The 20,554-nt window shown below is 36.7% G+C and overlaps 1 protein-coding gene across 3 annotated transcripts in view; it reads left to right on the top strand.

Annotated features, from left to right (window-relative positions):
- LOC139983787 (inactive phospholipase C-like protein 2) overlaps positions 1-20,554 on the top strand; it is a 90,190-nt gene that overhangs the window by 6,567 nt on the left and 63,069 nt on the right. For 2 of the 3 annotated variants that reach the window (XM_071997562.1, XM_071997563.1), the window contains exons 3-6: positions 2,182-2,391; positions 10,219-10,258; positions 15,616-15,745; positions 18,819-18,937. In XM_071997562.1, coding sequence (XP_071853663.1) covers positions 2,182-2,391; positions 10,219-10,258; positions 15,616-15,745; positions 18,819-18,937 — 499 coding nt within the window. Of the gene's footprint in view, positions 1-2,181; positions 2,392-10,218; positions 10,259-15,615; positions 15,746-16,617; positions 16,650-18,818; positions 18,938-20,554 lie in introns of those variants that run through there. The other variant, XM_071997564.1, reaches the window with a different exon arrangement.

Here is a 20,554-nt window from a genome sequence, read left to right as displayed (position 1 = left end):
CTTGTAAAAGTTGAATGAATAAGAAAAGCCACTGAGTGTCTGTAATTCTATCATAGGGAGTAAGGATATTTAACAAAAGGGCTAGTGCGCATGGCGTTACAATATTGGGATTCACAGGTTGGCTTCGAGTAGCATACTACTTCAAAACAATACGTAAAATTCTCTACTTGAACACTTAAACAACATCCTTCAAAAAAGTTGCACGCAACAAATGTTAACCGCATTTATCCGCAACGACTCAGCGTTATCTGTAATACTTCAGCCCTTGCAACATAGGCAATAGTAACGTTCTTATTGGGGCAGGGCGTTATTATACTATGGCCGTGTATGGCATATATTACATGGTTTGGATGATGATAAGCCAGGGCCAGGAAATCGACCAAGCAGTTTTTAATAGACTTACTTTTGCACATTTGATAGACTTTAGGCCTACATGTATTCGTAAGATTAATCGTTCGTAAGGCCTTCCATGCAATTTTCAGCAAATTAGGTTTAGTTATCATTTTTTCGTTTATATGGCAGATGCATGCTACCTAGAGTACTGTTTATACACATTACACAATATAGCCTAGTTTTGGCCTACGTTAAAGGACCAAACTCCGAACTGGCTCCTTCGTGAACGTGGTTGCAGTAACAAAGACCCCTCCATTGACTATGAACAACAAACTAACTTTGACCTTCACCAGGCACTACAATGACAAGTGTTTGTACACAAATACAGTTGTTCTAGTTAGGAAGAAGGAATACTGACAGTATTTATAACAGTATATACTGTTTGGATTGTTCAAGAATAATTAGCCACGTTAACTACTGTACACTGCATTGTTTTATAGAATTAATTTAATTGAGCATATCTTGGTTCCACTATGTAGGCTACATATGTTGGTGGTTAGAATGTACTTGAGCATATCTTGGTTCCACTATGTAGGCTACATATGTTGGTGGTTAGTATGTACTTGAGCATATCTTGGTTCCACTATGTAGGCTACATATGTTGGTGGTTAGTATGTACTTGAGCATATCTTGGTTCCACTATGTAGGCTATATATGTTGGTGGTTAGTATGCACTTGAGCATATCTTGGTTCCACTATGTAGGCTACATATGGTTAAGTATGTACTTGAGCATATCTTGGTTCCACTATGTAGGCTACATATGTTGGTGGTTAGTATGTACTTGAGCATATCTTGGTTCCACTATGTAGGCTACATATGTTGGTGGTTAGTATGTACTTAAGCATATCTTGGTTCCACTATGTAGGCTACATATATGTTGGTGGTTAGTATGTACTTGAGCATATCTCGGTTCCACTATGTAGGCTACATATGGTTAGTATGTACTTGAGCATATCTTGGTTCCACTATGTAGGCTACATATATGTTGGTGGTTAGTATGTACTTGAGCATATCTTGGTTCCACTATGTAGGCTACATATGTTGGTGGTTAGTATGTACTTGAGCATATCTTGGTTCCACTATGTAGGCTACATATGTTGGTGGTTAGTATGTACTTGAGCATATCTTGGTTCCACTATGTAGGCTGCATATATGTTGGTGGTTAGTATGTACTTGAGCATATCTTGGTTCCACTATGTAGGCTACTTATGTTAGTGGTTAGTATGTACTTGAGTATATCTTAGTTCCACTATGTAGGCTACATATGTTGGTGGTTAGTATGTACTTGAGCATATCTTGGTTCCACTATGTAGGCTACATATGTTGGTGGTTAGTATGTACTTGAGCATATCTTGGTTCCACTATGTAGGCTACATATGTTGGTGGTTAGTATGTACTTGAGCATATCTTGGTTCCACTATGTAGGCTACATATATGTTGGTGGTTAGTATGTACTTGAGCATATCTTGGTTCCACTATGTATGCTACATATGTTGGAGGTTAGTATGTACTTGAGCATATCTTGGTTCCATTATGTAGACTACATATGTTGGTGGTTAGTATGTACTTGAGCATATCTTGGTTCCACTATGTAGGCTACATATATGTTGGTGGTTAGTATGTACTTCTTTCCTCCCTTACCTGTCCCCTCACAACCTTAGCACCTAGGAAAAACTGGTAACCTTTTAACACTGTGCGCCCGAAATATCAGGACACTATCTAGACTACATACGTTGGTGGTTAATACAATGCTAACATCAAACATCACATCTTTGTTTCCTTTACAGTTCTTGTTGATAACATCAAAGAGGTGCGACTAGGAAAAAATACTGAAACATTCAGGATTTGTGACAGTTCTTCTGTGTCATTTCCTGAAGATTGTTCCTTCTCTATAATCTTTGGAGATAATTACCAGAGCCTGGACTTGGTGGCTTCATCACCAGATGAGGCAAACATCTGGGTGACTGGACTGGCATATTTAACTGGAACCAATCGAAGTAAGTATTCCCACCAGCAGAATAAATCCAAGAAATAGTCAGGTTATGTATCTCTGAGTAAATTTATGATTATATATTCAGGGATTGCACATACCAGAAACAGCACCACAATTAAGGCATCCCTCCCATCATCTCAATGCCTTGCCACCATCTTAGTCACCTCACCACACTAAATAGGTGCCCTTCCTCCAAGTCTACCCATCCCCTCACATCCCTCCCATCATCTCAATGCCTTGCCACCATCTTAGTCACCTCACCACACTAAATAGGTGCCCTTCATCCAAGTCTACCCATCCCCTCACATCCCTCCCATCATCTCAATGCTTTGCCACCATCTTAGTCACCTCACCACACTAAATAGCCTTTATCCAAGTCTACCCATCCATCACATGCCTCCCATCATCTCAATGCCTTGCCACCATCTTAGTCACCTCACCACACTAAATAGGTGCCCTTCATCCAAGTCTACCCATCCCCTCACATCCCCTCCCATCATCTCAATGCCTTGCCACCATCTTAGTCATCTCACCACACTAAATAGGTGCCCTTCATCCAAGTCTACCCATCCCTCACATCCCCTCCCATCATTCCAATGCCTTGTCACCACCTTAATCACCTCACCACACTAAATAGGTGCCCTTCATCCAAGTCTACCCATCCCTCACATCCCCTCCCATCATCTCAATGCCTTGTCACCATCTTAATCACCTCACCACACTAAATAGGTGCCCTTCATCCAAGTCTACCCATCCCCTCACATCCCCTCCCATCATCTCAATGCCTTGCCACCATCTTAGTCACCTCACCACACTAAATACAGTAGGTGCCCTTCATCCAAGTCTACCCATCCCTCACATCCCCTCCCATCATCTCAATGCCTTGTCACCATCTTAATCACCTCACCACACTAAATAGGTGCCCTTCATCCAATTCTACCCATCCCTCACATCCCCTCCCATCATCTCAATGCCTTGTCACCATCTTAATCACCTCACCACACTAAATAGGTGCCCTTCATCCAACTCTACCCATCCCCTCACATCCCCTCCCATCATCTCAATGCCTTGCCACCATCTTAGTCACCTTACCACACTAAATACAGTAGGTGCCCTTCATCCAAGTCTACCCATCCCTCACATCCCCTCCCATCATCTCAATGCCTTGTCACCATCTTAGTCACCTCACCACACTAAATAGGTGTCCTTCATCCAAGTCTACCCATCCCTCACAAGCCTCCTATCTTTCCTAGACCTTTCATGACACCAAAATCCTCTTACTATCCTTTGACACCCATCACACTGAACATTAAAAACCATTTGTTAACTTGTTACCTGTACATAATTTATAACCTGCGGTTAGTGAAGGTTTTATATTATGACCAGTGAAGCAATCTGCTTTCAGAAATACACTAAAGTAATTAATTCTGGCTTCATTCTACCATTCTATTACATTCACATAATTTTTTACATATTACTATTATTGTAGATCAGTAAGTAGGAGGGGGAGGGGTGGGGCAGGGGGAGAGGAAGGGGAGGCATCAAAAACATACTCCAGTTTTGTCATTCTTATCCAACAGACCAACATGCTACATATTGCAACTGATGTTACAATGATAGAACACAGTCTAAGTGCCTTTAAGCTAACACTGCAATTCCAAGCTATTCTATCCTACTGTATAAAGTCAAATTTTAAATTTCATTAGAATAGTGAGTACATACTAGTATCATTTTGAAGCTGAATAACTTAAGTTTTCAAGGTCTATTATATTGACAAATTTTGTCCATATTCCATTAATAACAGGTTGCTAATTTGCATAATTAAAATATCAGTGTGATGTATCATGGGACATTTGAAATTTGATCTACCAGCCAGCAATTTTGAAAAAAGTTTGCTTTTTGTGAATTCATTATGCTAATTCGGTAGATTCCAAATACCAATGTCATGTACGTCACAACTTTGATTATTTTTTTTAGATTTTAATAGGGATAAACAACTATGTTTCTTTAGATATTCTGTAAAGCGCCAAGAGTAATGATATCATTACTCAACAAAACCTCACAAACTAATTTAACCTAAATGCTTAGTAGCTTACTACAAATAAAATTAAAAAATGATAAAGGCATGGTTGTTGCACTTTTACTTTCAGAGCATTTTTAGTTTGAGTGTTTTGGTGCAAAAAACAAGTTTTTGTTCGTCCTGTATCTCCCTCTGCAGATATCTATAGATATTATACAATTAACGGTAAATCTTCTTATTTCTTTGTAAAAAACTAAATAGTTATACAACAGTTAAATATAAACACCAAAAAGATTCTGGAATGTCTCTAATATTGTAAACTTGGGACCCATTTAAATATCTGAAATCAGTAACTGGTCAATGTTTTGCCCCATTAATGCCATGTAATGATCTTGGTGCTAGTTATTGTGCTGTATATTACCAGTGCTGTACAGTAACTGACCCTCACCACTCACTGATCATGGTCTTTACATTTACAACAATAAACAGCTAAGATGTACCTGATGAATACTGTACTTAGCTAGATGCTGCACAATGTATATTGATTGCATGTCATTGTATGCTGGTTACAACAGTAAGCGGTATTCAATACTGGTAATTACCAGCCAGTCATCAAAGCTTTGGTTGACTATGGAACATTCTGTATGCATCAGTATCTCTTACATCAGGATACAACTTAACAGATCAAGGGGCAAAATACACAATTGTACATTTACATTACATAATTAATTAATATACTGTATGTATGTACATGATGCATTAATATAAATAATACATTAATGAACTGTACATATATGGAACATTGTCTATGTATGCAGATCAGTATCTCTTACATCAGGATTGTGTTACAATGTGCTAGTAACAGATCAAGGGGCATGATAGATTACATACATAATACATTAATATGTAAATAATACATTAATATACATAATACATTAATATAAATAATACATTTATATACATAATACATTAATATACATAATACATTAATAAACATAATACATTAATATACATAATACATTAATATACATAATACATTAATATGTAAATAATACATTAATATAAATACAGTTTATATACATAATACATTAATATACATAATACATTAATATACATAATACATTAATATACATAATACATTAATATGTACATAATACATTAATATACATAATACATTAATATAAATAATACATTTATATACATAATACATTAATATACAAAATACATTAATATACATAATACATTAATATAAATAATACAATAATATGTATGTATCATTCTTTATGTATGGATCAGTATCAAGGGAAATAATGAACTGATCATTAACTTTTCATGTAAGGTGTTTGCAGTGCTGTTAGATTAAAGTGTCCTCTTTGGTGCTATGCTTTCAGCTTCTGTACCAAATGACTAAGTGGTGCTAGATACTGGTCCATGAATCTATAGTGTACCACTGTATGTAATATGTAGACTGTGTACCATTGACAACCATCCAACAAGCCACAGTTTACAATTGTGTGACTGCAGTGGGTACTAACCAAACTATTGCTACTGTAGGTCTGTCTCTTTGACAGTATAAATCCAAACCATTTGAGTTGATGTTCTAGTGCTAACTGTATGCCTGCATCCATACTGTATCATGCTGAGATCTTAATATATATATATATAGTAAGATGTATACAGCCAAACTCTCTGATGCATTGAGTACTCTCTGACAGTATACTGTAAATCCAAACCATTTGAGTTGATGTTCTAGTGCTAACTGTATGCCTGCATCCATACTCTATCATGCTGAGATCTTAATATATATAGTAAGATGTATACAGCCAAACTCTCTGATGCATTGAGTACTCTCTGACAGTATACTGTAAATCCAAACCATTTGAGTTGATGTTCTAGTGCTAACTGTATGCCTGCATCCATACTCTATCATGCTGAGATCTTAATATATATAGTAAGATGTATACAGCCAAACTCTCTGATGCATTAAGTACTCTCTGACAGTATACTGTAAATCCAAACCATTTGAGTTGATGTTCTAGTGCTAACTGTATGCCTGCATCCATACTGTATCATGCTGAGATCTTGCTATGTCAGTACTTTACATATACAGTAAGATTTGATTGGTGGTAGAGACATGATGTCTATAATTAGGCCAAGTATTCCGATATAACTCTACACACACCTCCTGTACTACTACTACGTACAGTAGTCCAGCCTGATAGATTCGTGACATTCAGTGAAGGAGATCAATAAAAGCAGTCAGATTGACCTGAATGCTGCTTTCATTAAATAAAAGAATTATCTCTAGTCTACTACTGATGTATACATCTGAATGATGTGTGATTGTGTACTGTGAGGTCTGCTATTGACAGACTGATGATGGCACAGTGAATCAAGGAATGTATCTAAAAAACCTGTCATCTAAAGATTTGACAATAAGAGTCATTTAATATCGTGAGCTGCTGCCGCTGCTGCTCTAGCAGAGATCGTGCATGGATTTAATAATGAGTGCACAGTGTTGCTCAAGATGATGAAATACTCATGTCTGTCATGTGTTTATCAATTCATTGATTTCCTGCAAAAACTACTTTCACTTACTCCTTTAGAATTTGTAGGTTGACATTTTGTACAAAAATGGTCAATTGACTATTTTATTCGATTAATTTAACATTTTGTTGCAAACAGTGGAAATATTAAGTTTCAAGAAGATCCTTTTAGAATTTTGAAGAAAATTGTATATATAGTTATTAACATTTCAAATGAACAATTAATCATTTTTTCTGAGATTACCTGTGAAGACTTTCTAACATTTTGATGGTTCCCATGGTAACATTTCAATTTCTGAAATGTGAACTTGTATTAAACACCTGTACATGGCAACATGTCCTGTGTTTACAATGTGAACTTGTATTAAACACCTGTACATGACAACATGTCCTGTGTTTACAATGTGAACTTGTATTAATCACCTGTACATGGTAACAGTGTTTACAATGTGAACTTGTATTAAACACCTGTACATGGCAACATGTCCTGTGTTACTGAAATGTGAACTTGTATTAAACACCTGTACATGACAACGTGTCCTGTGTAGGGTTGTGCGGGATCCCGGTAGTCAAGTGAATCCCGGTATCCCGATCCCGGTATTGACTAATCCCGATCACAAAGCAATGTGTAAATACTACCGGTAGTGGGAAAACAACCGGTTATTACATTCGTTTCGGTATCATTCCCGGGAATCCCGGACATAATAAAAATTTCTACGTGTTACTATTTGAAATAAAGAAAACAAAACACGATTTTTTCTGGTTTCTGTGTTCTTAGTTTGAATAATATCTGACCAATTTACGTACTGGCCTAGACCTATGTATTAACGAATCAACTTATCACGTAGTAATTTGCACCTAGGCTACACTAAATATCGAACGTTACTTGCGCTCAGCATGTTACGGGACCTCAAAGTTATTCTGAAATTTTCGTTATTTATTCTTCCTTCAAACGATGATTGTCAAGGTTCCCATGTACAAAATCTTACTCTTATGCATTTCACCTCATTTTGTTATAATAATTATAACGATTTAATCAATTTTGAGCCAAAACCGCAGGGAGTATATCCAGTTTAAACCCATCTTCGCATGGGACTGTATATTATTATAGCCTAGGGTACGGTACAGGTACACACAACAGTTCAGTACTTGAGATTTGATGATGTAATGAAATGGATTCGTTTATTAATGCGGGGGGTTCCACGATGTCATTTATATTTATCTTTCGCTACTTTTTTAATTTTTAAGATCTTTTGTACGAAAGATTGATATTGTACGTATTGAAAGTATATTTTCTGGAGTAAACAAAAGCCGATTAACGATATAAATAAATCTGTACTATTCTTATGTATGTAGTTTATAATCCCGTATTTACGTAGCCCCTATGTAACATTCTTATTGTCTGAAGTTCCAAACACGTGGTGACTTGTTGATAGTTAAAAACTTTTCATTGTGAACTTTTGAACTTGAAGGGGTTGCCCTATTCCAATATCATGGATTAGTGGGGAACTCCCAATTTATGTTTGTGTACGGATTACAAGTTTAATCCACGTGCGAACGTGTTAATCTAATATCGTACGTCGAGTATGAATGAAGGATGGTGTGGGTTGCTTTTTTCCAAGGTTTGTGCTTTTCTTTTTGGAAGTGTATGTTAAAAAACAAAGGCCCTAATATAGCGTGTTATTTTTTTTTATGAACGTGCGTGTAAGAGTATGTACATAGCCTAGGCTATGCATATTGAATGTATGACATTGACTGTCTCGTAACTAAGTGCTTTGAACCGTAGATGAAAGTTGAAGAAAATACCGGTTGTAGTTACGATACCGGGATTCATGTTGCAACACTACCGGTTGTGTGAAATCCGACTACCGCACAACGCTAGTCCTGTGTTTACAATGTGAACTTGTATTAAACACCTGTACATGGAAACATGTCCTGTGTTACTGAAATGTGAACTTGTATTAAACACCTGTACATGGTAATAGAACAGTGTTTACAATGTGAACTTGTATTAAACACATGTACATTGCAACATGTCCTGTGTTACTGAAAATGTGAACTTGTATTAAACACCTGTACATGGTAACATGTCCTGTGTTTACAATGTGAACTTGTATTAAACACCTGTACATGGCAACATGTCCTGTGTTTACAATGTGAACTTTAAACACCTGTACATTGCAACATGTCCTGTGTTTACAATGTGAAGTTGTATTAAACACCTGTACATGGTAACATGTCCTGTGTTTACAATGTGAACTTGTATCAAACACCTGTACATGGCAACATGTCCTGTGTTTACAATGTGAACTTGTATTAAACACCTGTACATGGCAACATGTCCTGTGTTACTGAAATGTGAACTTGTATTAAACACCTGTACATGGTAACATGTCCTGTGTTACTGAAATGTGAACTTGTATTAAACACCTGTACATGGTAACATGTCCTGTTACTGAAATGTGAACTTGTATCAAACACCTGTACATGGCAACATGTCCTGTGTTTACAATGTGAACTTGTATTAAACACCTGTACATTGCAACATGTCCTGTGTTTACAATGTGAACTTGTATTAAACACCTGTACATGGTAACAGTGTTTACTTATTGAGTCTAGATTCTTTTCTCTCAGATTCACAGATTGAAGTGTTAGCATATTTCATGCTAACCTTAACTTGATTGAAGTGTTAGCATATTTCATGCTAACCTTAACTTGATTGAAGTGTTAGCATATTTCATGCCAACCTTAATTTGATTGAAGTGTTAGCATATTTCATGCTAACCTTAATTTGATTGAAGTGTTAGCATATATTCATACTTACATTTAGTTGATTGCAATTAATGAAGTTTTGCTGATTAGTAGTCCGAATGCTATTTTAACTTGTTAGTTGTGCAAGTACTTACAGTATGTTGTAGACATGCAGGCAGAAAAACCTGTTAATGTTTAATCATCAAATTTGATTTCAGTTTTTGGCAAGAAAATTCTTCACATTCAGGTGGTCTTCATTAATAGTGATTTTGTTTGCTTTTATTCTTTGTTATTTGAAAAGCTTGCAGGATTATCTTATACTGTACACTTTGTTGAATTACTGTTATCCTTCTGGCCATGAAGCAATATTAACATGTTTATATTCCAGCAGAGAGCTACAGTACTTATTGTTTCTGAAGTGAGTTTTAAAACTCTTTCAATCTGTTTTTAGTAAACATGCAATCATAAGCTTTGAAGAAGAAAGTTTCAAACATGTTGTTTTTTTTCCTTTCAGCTCCTGAAGCTGTTGAACGAAATCAAGACATGCGTGATCGATATCCTTACAGTGTGTGCAATAACTACATTGTATACAATAATGATACAGTGTGTGCAATAACTACATTGTATACAATAATGATACAGTGTGTGCAATAACTACATTGTATACAATAATGATACAGTGTGTGCAATAACTACATTGTATACATTAATGATACAGTGTGTGCAATAACTACATTGTATACATTAATGATACAGTGTGTGTAATAACTACATTGTATATATAAATGATACAGTGTGTGCAATAACTACATTGTATACAATAATGATACAGTGTGTTATAACTACATTGTATACAATAATGATACAGTGTGTGCAATAACTACATTGTATACAATAATGATACAGTATGTGTAATAACTACATTGTGTACATTAATGATACAGTGTGTGCAATAACTACATTGTATACAATAATGATACAGTATGTGTAATAACTACATTGTATACAATAATGATACAGTGTGTGCAATAACTACATTGTATACAATAATGATACAGTGTGTGCAATAACTACATTGTATACAATAATGATCAATACAGTGTGTGTAATAACTACATTGTATACAATAATGATACAGTGTGTGCTATAACTACATTGTATACAATAATGATACAGTATGTGTAATAACTACATTGTGTACATTAATGATACAGTGTGTGCAATAACTACATTGTATACAATAATGATACAGTATGTGTAATAACTACATTGTATACAATAATGATACAGTGTGTGCAATAACTACATTGTATACAATAATGATACAGTGTGTGCAATAACTACATTGTATACAATAATGATACAGTGTGTGTAATAACTACATTGTATACAATAATGATACAGTGTGTGTTATAACTACATTGTATACAATAATGATACAGTGTGTGCAATAACTACATTGTATACAATAATGATACAGTGTGTGTAATAACTACATTGTATACATTAATGATACAGTGTGTGCAATAACTACATTGTATACAATAATGATACAGTGTGTGTAATAACTACATTGTATACATTAATGATACAGTGTGTGCAATAACTACATTGTATACAATAATGATACAGTGTGTGTAATAACTACATTGTATACATTAATGATACAGTGTGTGCAATAACTACATTGTATACAATAATGATACAGTGTGTGTAATAACTACATTATATACAATAATGATACAGTGTGTGTTATAACTACATTGTATACAATAATGATACAGTGTGTGCAATAACTACATTGTATACAATAATGATACAGTGTGTGTTATAACTACATTGTATTAAATAATGATACAGTGTGTGTAATAACTACATTGTATACAATAATGATACAGTGTGTGCAATAACTACATTGTATACAATAATGATACAGTGTGTGTAATAACTACATTGTATACAATAATGATACAGTGTGTGCAATAACTACATTGTATACAATAATGATACAGTGTGTGCAATAACTACATTGTATACAATAATGATACAGTGTGTGTAATAACTACATTGTATACATTAATGATACAGTGTGTGCAATAACTACATTGTATACAATAATGATACAGTGTGTGTTATAACTACATTGTATTAAATAATGATACAGTGTGTGTAATAACTACATTGTATACAATAATGATACAGTGTGTGCAATAACTACATTGTATACAATAATGATACAGTGTGTGTAATAACTACATTGTATACAATAATGATACAGTGTGTGTTATAACTACATTGTATACAATAATGATACAGTGTGTGCAATAACTACATTGTATACAATAATGATATGTGTGTTATAACTACATTGTATACAATAATGATACAGTGTGTGTTATAACTACATTGTATTAAATAATGATACAGTGTGTGCAATAACTACATTGTATACAATAATGATACAGTGTGTGTTATAACTACATTGTATTAAATAATGATACAGTGTGTGCAATAACTACATTGTATACATTAATGATACAGTGTGTGCAATAACTACATTGTATACATAAATGATACAGTGTGTGCAATAACTACATTGTACACAATAATGATACAGTGTGTTATAACTACATTGTTTTAAATAATGATACAGTGTGTGTAATAACTACATTGTATACAATAATGATACAGTGTGTGCAATAACTACATTTGTTTACATCAATGGTGCTGTTACACCACACGTTAGGACTAGTGTTTACACAGGTCCAAATTGTTCAAATATGTAGGTGTAAGATAAGGTATAAATCCTTCCTCAATAATTTCTATTTGCTTTTGTTTTTTTCATTAACTTGTTAATAACTTCATATAATTAGCATTACTACTAACACCGCACTGCCGCGGCTGCTTATGCTTGCTCCTCATGTCTATTGGATCAAACCATATAAATATTCAATTAAGCTCTTAAACAGTTATTACTACTACTATCTATTATGCAGGCCCAGGGTTCGAATTAGCTGCGAGATTGCGTGATTCGCGCAGTTTGATCGCATTTAGAATAAACGATTAGAAAAAAGCCACTTGCGATTATTATTTTTTAGTTATCCCGTCTATAATCCATAAACATCTCATAAAATTCTTTGTCAGCTTTTCCTTCTATGAAATAAACGAATGAATAAATTTAAGTTTTTCCAAATGGTAGCCTTACACCACACTAAGTCAATGAGAATCTAGCTAAGCCTAAACATCTGTTTATTCGCTGAAATTGTGACGCAGTTATAAGATATCCATTTAATACTTCCATTATTGCTGTTACGTTCTACCACATGGTTGCCTAACACCACACTAAGTCAATGGGGTAATCTAGCCTCGCCATATGTTCATTAGCTGAAGTTGTGACGCGGTTATAAGATATCCATGGAATACTTTCGTTATCGCTGTTAACTTCACAGCCGCTGTCCAGCTGCGAACATTCAGTTTCCCAACTTTTTTCGAAGAGCTACACGAAATTGGATATTGCCTTCCAAAATTCCTAGCACAAAATAAAGAAACTCTTTACACCTTTCACATTTATACATAAATTTTCTGTCCAGAGCAAGAAATGTAATATTAGAGAGGGTGTAACTTACAGCCCATGATATGCAGGTATAATGAAGATTGTGGGTTATGGTATTACCATGGTTACATTGTGGCCAATGATATTTGTGTATTAAGCCTGTTGTGGATCATGGTATTACAGGGGGGACCTTGTGGCCCAGGATATTTGGGTATTAAGTATGTTGTGGATCATGGTATTACAGGGGGACCTTGTGGCCCAGGATATTTGGGTATTAAGCCTGTTGTGGATCATGATATTACAGGGGGACCTTGTGGCCCAGGATATTTGGGTATTAAGCCTGTTGTGGATCATGGAATTACAGGGGGGACCTTGTGGCCCAGGATATTTGGGTATTTAGTATGTTGTGGATCATGATATTACAGGGGGGACCTTGTGGCCCAGGATATTTGGGTATTAAGTATGTTGTGGATCATGATATTACAGGGGACCTTGTGGCCCAGGATATTTGGGTATTAAGTATGTTGTGGATCATGGTATTACCGTGGTTACATTGTGGCCCAGGATATTTGGGTATTAAGTATGTTGTGGATCATGATATTACAGGGGGACCTTGTGGCCCAGGATATTTGGGTATTAAGTATGTTGTGGATCATGATATTACAGGGGGACCTTGTGGCCCAGGATATTTGGGTATTAAGCCTGTTGTGGATCATGGTATTACAGGGGGGACCTTGTGGCCCAGGATATTTGGGTATTAAGTATGTTGTGGATCATGATATTACAGGGGGGACCTTGTGGCCCAGGATATTTGGGTATTAAGTATGTTGTGGATGATGATATTACCGTGGTTACATTGTGGCCAATGATATTTGGGTATTAAGTATGTTGTGGATCATGGTATTACAGGGGGGACCTTGTGGCCCAGGATATTTGGGTATTTAGTATGTTGTGGATCATGATATTACAGGGGGGACCTTGTGGCCCAGGATATTTGGGTATTAAGTATGTTGTGGATCATGATATCACAGGGGGACCTTGTGGCCCAGGATATTTGGGTATTTAGTATGTTGTGGATCATGGTATTACCGTGGTTACATTGTGGCCAATGATATTTGGGTATTAAGTATGTTGTGGATCATGATATTACAGGGGGACCTTGTGGCCCAGGATATTTGGGTATTAAGTATGTTGTGGATCATGATATTACAGGGGGACCTTGTGGCCCAGGATATTTGGGTATTAAGCCTGTTGTGGATCATGGTATTACAGGGGGGACCTTGTGGCCCAGGATATTTGGGTATTTAGTATGTTGTGGATCATGATATTACAGGGGGGACCTTGTGGCCCAGGATATTTGGGTATTAAGTATGTTGTGGATCATGATATCACAGGGGGGACCTTGTGGCCCAGGATATTTGGGTATTTAGTATGTTGTGGATCATGGTATTACCGTAGTTACATTGTGGCCAATGATATTTGGGTATTAAGTATGTTGTGGATCATGATATTACAGGGGGGACCTTGTGGCCCAGGATATTTGGGTATTAAGTATGTTGTGGATCATGATATTACAGGGGGGACCTTGTGGCCCAGGATATTTGGGTGTTAAGTATGTTGTGGATCATGATATTACAGGGGGGACCTTGTGGCCCAGGATATTTGGGTATTAAGTATGTTGTGGATCATGATATTACAGGGGGGACCTTGTGGCCCAGGATATTTGGGTGTTAAGTATGTTGTGGATCATGATATCACAGGGGGGACCTAGTGGCCCAGGATATTTGGGTATTAAGTATGTTGTGGATCATGATATTACAGGGGGGACCTTGTGGCCCAGGATATTTGGGTATTAAGTATGTTGTGGATCATGATATTACAGGGGGGACCTTGTGGCCCAGGATATTTGGGTATTAAGTATGTTGTGGATCATGATATTACAGGGGGTACCTTGTGGCCCAGGATATTTGGGTGTTAAGTATGTTGTGGATCATGATATCACAGGGGGGACCTTGTGGCCCAGGATATTTGGGTATTAAGTATGTTGTGGATCATGATATCACAGGGGGGACCTTGTGGCCCAGGATATTTGGGTGTTAAGTATGTTGTGGATCATGATATCACAGGGGGGACCTTGTGGCCCAGGATATTTGGGTATTAAGTATGTTGTGGATCATAATACAACAGTGCGTAACATGTGGCCCAGTGTATTGTACTGGATGGAATGTAGTCATCATGTTATTAGAGCTGGTAGACTGCAAACCATTGTTTTAGGGTAAACTTGTACATTGCACAAACACAAAAGGGAGGAGTTTGTTGTTATTGAAATGTTTCAGTGTTCCTTGACATTTATGTTACTTGGCTCCATGATATGTTTGAGAAGGCTGCAGGTACATCTGTCGGGCAATTGGATGAATTCGAAGTGATGCAACTCATGAAGAAATTGAACAATGGTGTTGCCTCTACAAGGGTCAGGCAGAGATTCAAGGTAAGCTGTTTGTAATATTGGTGAGTCTGTAGGGTCAGGCAGAGATTCAAGATAAGCTGTTTGTAATATTGGTGAGTCTGTAGGGTCAAGCAGAGATTCAAGATAAGCTGTTTGTAATATTGGTGAGTCTGTAGGGTCAGGCAGAGATTCAAGATAAGCTGTTTGTAATATTGGTGAGTCTGTAGGGTCATGCAGAGATTCAAGGTAAGCTGTTTGTAATATTGGTGAGTCCATAGGATCAGACAGAGATTCAAGATAAGCTGTTTGTAATATTGGTGAATCTGTAGGGTCAGTCAGAGATTCAAGATAAGCTGTTTGTAATATTGGTGAGTCCATAGGGTCAGGCAGAGATTCAAGATAAGCTGTTTGTAATATTGGTGAGTCTGTAGGGTCAGGCAGAGATTCAAGATAAGCTGTTTGTAATATTGGTGAGTCTGTAGGGTCAGGCAGAGATTGAAGGTAATATTGGTGAGTCTGTAGCGTCAGGCAGAGATTCAAGATAAGCGGTTTGTAATATTGGTGAGTCTGTAGGGTCAAGCAGAGATTCAAGATAAGCTGTTTGTAATATTGGTGAGTCTTTAGGGTCAGGCAGAGATTCAAGATAAGCTGTTTGTAATATTGGTGAGTCTGTAGGGTCAGTCAGAGATTCAAGATAAGTTGTTTGTAATATTGGTGAGTCTGTAGGGTAATGCAGAGATTCAAGGTAAGCTGTTTGTAATATTGGTGAATCTGTAGGGTCAGGCAGAGATTCAAGATAAGCTGTTTGTAATATTGGTGAGTTTGTAGCGTCAGGCAGAGATTCAAGATAAGCGGTTTGTAATATTGGTGAGTCTGTAGGGTCAGGCATCGATCCAAGAGAAGCTGTTTGTATTGGTGAGTCTGTAGGGTCAGGCAGAGATTCAAGGTAAGCTGTTTGTAAGATCATATTAATGTCTACTTTGTGAATGTTATACTCAATACATACTCAATTTGCCCTCCCTGCCGTTTCAACCAGTTTCGGTATCTGCAGTTTACTGCAGATCTGCAGTTTACAGTATCTGCAAATCACTGTTCCTGCAGTTTACTGTATCTACAGTTTACTGTATCTGCAGTTTACTGTATCTGCAGTTTACTGTATCTGCAGTTTGCTGTATCTGCAGTTTACAGTATCTGCAGTTTACTGTATCTGCAGTTTAATGTTTCTGCAGTTTACTGTATCTGCCGTTTACTGTATCTGCAGTTTACTGTATCTGCAGTTTACAGTATCTGCAGTTAACAGTATCTTAAGTTTACTGTATCTGCAGTTTACTGTATCTGCAGTTTAATGTTTCTGCAGTTTACTGTATCTGCAGTTTACAGGTATCTGCAGTTTACCGTATCTGCAGTTGACAGTATCTTCAGTTTACAGTATCTGCAGTTTACAGTATCTGCAGTTTACTGTATCTGCAGTTTACAGTATCTGCAGTTTACAGTATCTGCAGTTTACAGTATCTGCAGTTTGCTGTATCTGCAGTTTACAGTATCTTCAGTTTACAGTATCTGCAGTTTACAGTATCTGCAGTTTACTGTATCTGCAGTTTACAGTATCTGCAGTTTACTGTATCTGCAGTTTACAGTATCTGCAGTTGACAGTATCTGCAGTTTACCGTATCTGCAGTTGACAGTATCTTCAGTTTACAGTATCTGCAGTTTACAGTATCTGCAGTTTGCTGTATCTGCAGTTTACAGTATCTGCAGTTTACTGTATCTGCAGTTTACAGTATCTGCAGTTTACAGTATCTGCAGTTTACAGTATCTGCAGTTTACAGTATCTGCAGTTTACTGTATCTGCAGTTTACAGTATCTGCAGTTTACAGTATCTGCAGTTTGCTGTATCTGCAGTTTACAGTATCTGCAGTTTACTGTATCTGCAGTTTACTGTATCTGCAGTTTACAGTATCTGCAGTTTACTGTATCTGCAGTTTACAGTATCTGCAGTTTACAGTATCTGCAGTTTGCTGTATCTGCAGTTTACAGTATCTGCAGTTTACTGTAGCTGCAGTTTACTGTATCTGCAGTTTACAGTATCTGCAGTTTACTGTATCTGCAGTTTACTGTATCTTCAGTTTACGGTATCTGCAGTTTACGGTATCTGCAGTTAACTGTACCTGCAGTTTACTGTACCTGCAGTTTACAGTATCTGCAGTTTACAGTATCTGCAGTTTACTGTATCTGCAGTTTACTGTATCTTCAGTTTACGGTATCTGCAGTTTACGGTATCTGCAGTTTACGGTATCTGCAGTTTACTGTATCTGCAGTTAACGGTACCTGCAGTTTACGGTACCTGCAGTTTACGGTATCTGCAGTTTACAGTATCTGCAGTTTGCTGTATCTGCAGTTTACAGTATCTGCAGTTTACAGTATCTGCAGTTTGCAGTATCTGCAGTTTGCAGTATCTGCAGTTTACAGTATCTGCAGTTTACTGTATCTGCAGTTTACTGTATCTGCAGTTTACTGTATCTGCAGTTTACAGTATCTGCAGTTTACAGTATCTGCAGTTTACTGTATCTGCAGTTTACAGTATCTGCAGTTTACTGTATCTGCAGTTTACAGTATCTGCAGTTGTATGTTTGTGATACCTGCTGTTGATTAATTGTCTGATTTTTTGTGGTTGTACCTTTTGAGTGTGTTGTTGAATAAGATTAGGATAATGTGTGTCCATTTCCATTTTCTGTTTTCTGAAATGGACAATAAAGTTTCTATCTATCTGTCTATCCGTCTGTCCGTCCGTCCGTCCGTCCGCCCGCCCGCCCGCCCGCCCGCCCGCCCGCCCGCCCGCCCGCCCGCCCGCCCGCCCGCCCGCCCGCCCGACCGACCGCCCGACCGCCCGACCGCCCGCCCGCCCGCCCGTCCGTCCGTCCGTCCGTCCGTCTGTCATTACACCACATATCTTTGTACCATCATCTTGTTTACATATGCACAGACTTACTGTATTTGTAAGATGTGGGAAGCTCATTAAACCTTTATGGTGTTTGAAAGAAGTAAAATAACATATGTTCTTAAACATGATGTAAACTACAGTATATTGAACTTTGAATTATGTTTGGTGTTATAGGAAATGACGCAGGTCAAGAAAAGATCCGGGGATGCGCATCCAACTCTCTCTAGTCTTGAATTTTTGGATTTATTTAAGGAAATGTCCACAAGACCAGAAATATATTTTCTCCTGGTTAGGTGAGTAAGCAAGTATCCATAGATTAGAGTAGCTCAGTGATTTTATATTGAGTTGTTGTCATGATTATCACTATGCTATTGGTGCATGTACATTTGGCTTCCCCCGTACAAGGATTGCAGCTCTTATCATTTGCTGTATAACAGTTGGTTTCTGTTATTTTGCCAAACCATACTAGGATTTAAATCTACTGACTGTGCTGTGTTCATATTTATACTATTCTTGTCTTAGCCAAAGTTGACGTTTCAAGATATATTCTGTGTTTCTTTGTTCAACACTCCCTAACCCTTGTCAGACATTTCATCTTAGTTGCGCAGCTTACAAAAAGGTAGTTTTCAAGGTTAAGATAAACAAATCAACTTAAGCAAACATTAGTTTTCACTTAAAGTTTATTAAAATACAGTATAAGTACATGAAAGTTGCATATTTATAAATAGTATATGAAAAACAGTTAAGAGTTATAAAGCTTGAAATAGCATGTACTATATGTACAAATAATAAATCAAAAGTTTGTAAAAGAATTAAAGTAGCTTTTGTGTACTGTTTACACATTCCAAAACTTGTGAACCTGGTACTCAAGAGCTGTTACCCATCGGGTATCCGGGTACCCAGAAAAAGTTTGTTTTCCCTCGTGTATCTCGATTTTCAAGGAATTACATATTGGATGCTATTATAAGTGAATTATATTCTCCACTGACAATGTTTTCATGTTCAAATACATAAATTTGTGTAAGATAAGGTATAAAGCCTTCTTTAATAAATTTCTATTTGCTTTGTTTCTTTCATTAACTTGTTAATAACTTCATATAATTAACATCACTACTAACATCACACCGCTGCTTATGTTTGCTCTCCACCTCTATTAGATCAGACCATATAAATATCCAATTAGCTCTAAAGCAGTTTTTACTACTATCTTTTATCCCGGGCCCGCGGGATTGCGTGATTCCCGCAGTTTGATCGCATTTAGTATAAACATTAAGGAAAATGCCATTTGCGTTTAATAGTTTTTTGCATCTCGTCTTCAATCCATTAGTAACATCTTGGAAAATTTCTTGCCAGTTTTTCCTTCTTTTACATAAACGAATGAATAAATAATAATTGAGAATTCTTTAAATTTCTTCAATATGGTAGCCTAACACCACAATAAGTCAATGGGGTATTCCTTAAAATTATGGAATATGACACAGAAAATTAAGCATATTGTCTATATACAACTCTAAATACATCGTCTGTTCAGAACGGTTAACCGTGGCACCCTGTGTCACTGCTTTCCTTGCTTTGGCAGTGAGAAGGCCCTCATGATTAATGTTGGAATTTTCAAAAGTCATCTCTCTAAATTTTTTTTGGTTCAGAAGTAAGTTTTTTTTATCACAGACAGTAGCAACATGAGATACCACAGATTCATAATTACTTTGATCCACATTATGTGAGGATTTAGATATTCTAACAGAGATTGCTATGTAAGTTATGCCATGCATCTCACTTTATAAGTTAGAGCTAAGGAGTTAGGTAACACATTGGCTACCCACACTGCCCATGTGGATGCAGTAACTAAACTACTTCAATGACAGGTAACCATATTGATGTTAGAATATGCCAATTTCTATGGAAATATG

The sequence above is a fragment of the Apostichopus japonicus genome, chromosome 16 (assembly GCF_037975245.1).
Source record: "Apostichopus japonicus isolate 1M-3 chromosome 16, ASM3797524v1, whole genome shotgun sequence".
Classification (NCBI taxonomy): domain Eukaryota; kingdom Metazoa; phylum Echinodermata; class Holothuroidea; order Aspidochirotida; family Stichopodidae; genus Apostichopus; species Apostichopus japonicus.
The sequence above is the reverse complement of the archived record's forward strand: the minus strand, read 5'-3'. Positions and strand labels throughout refer to the sequence as shown.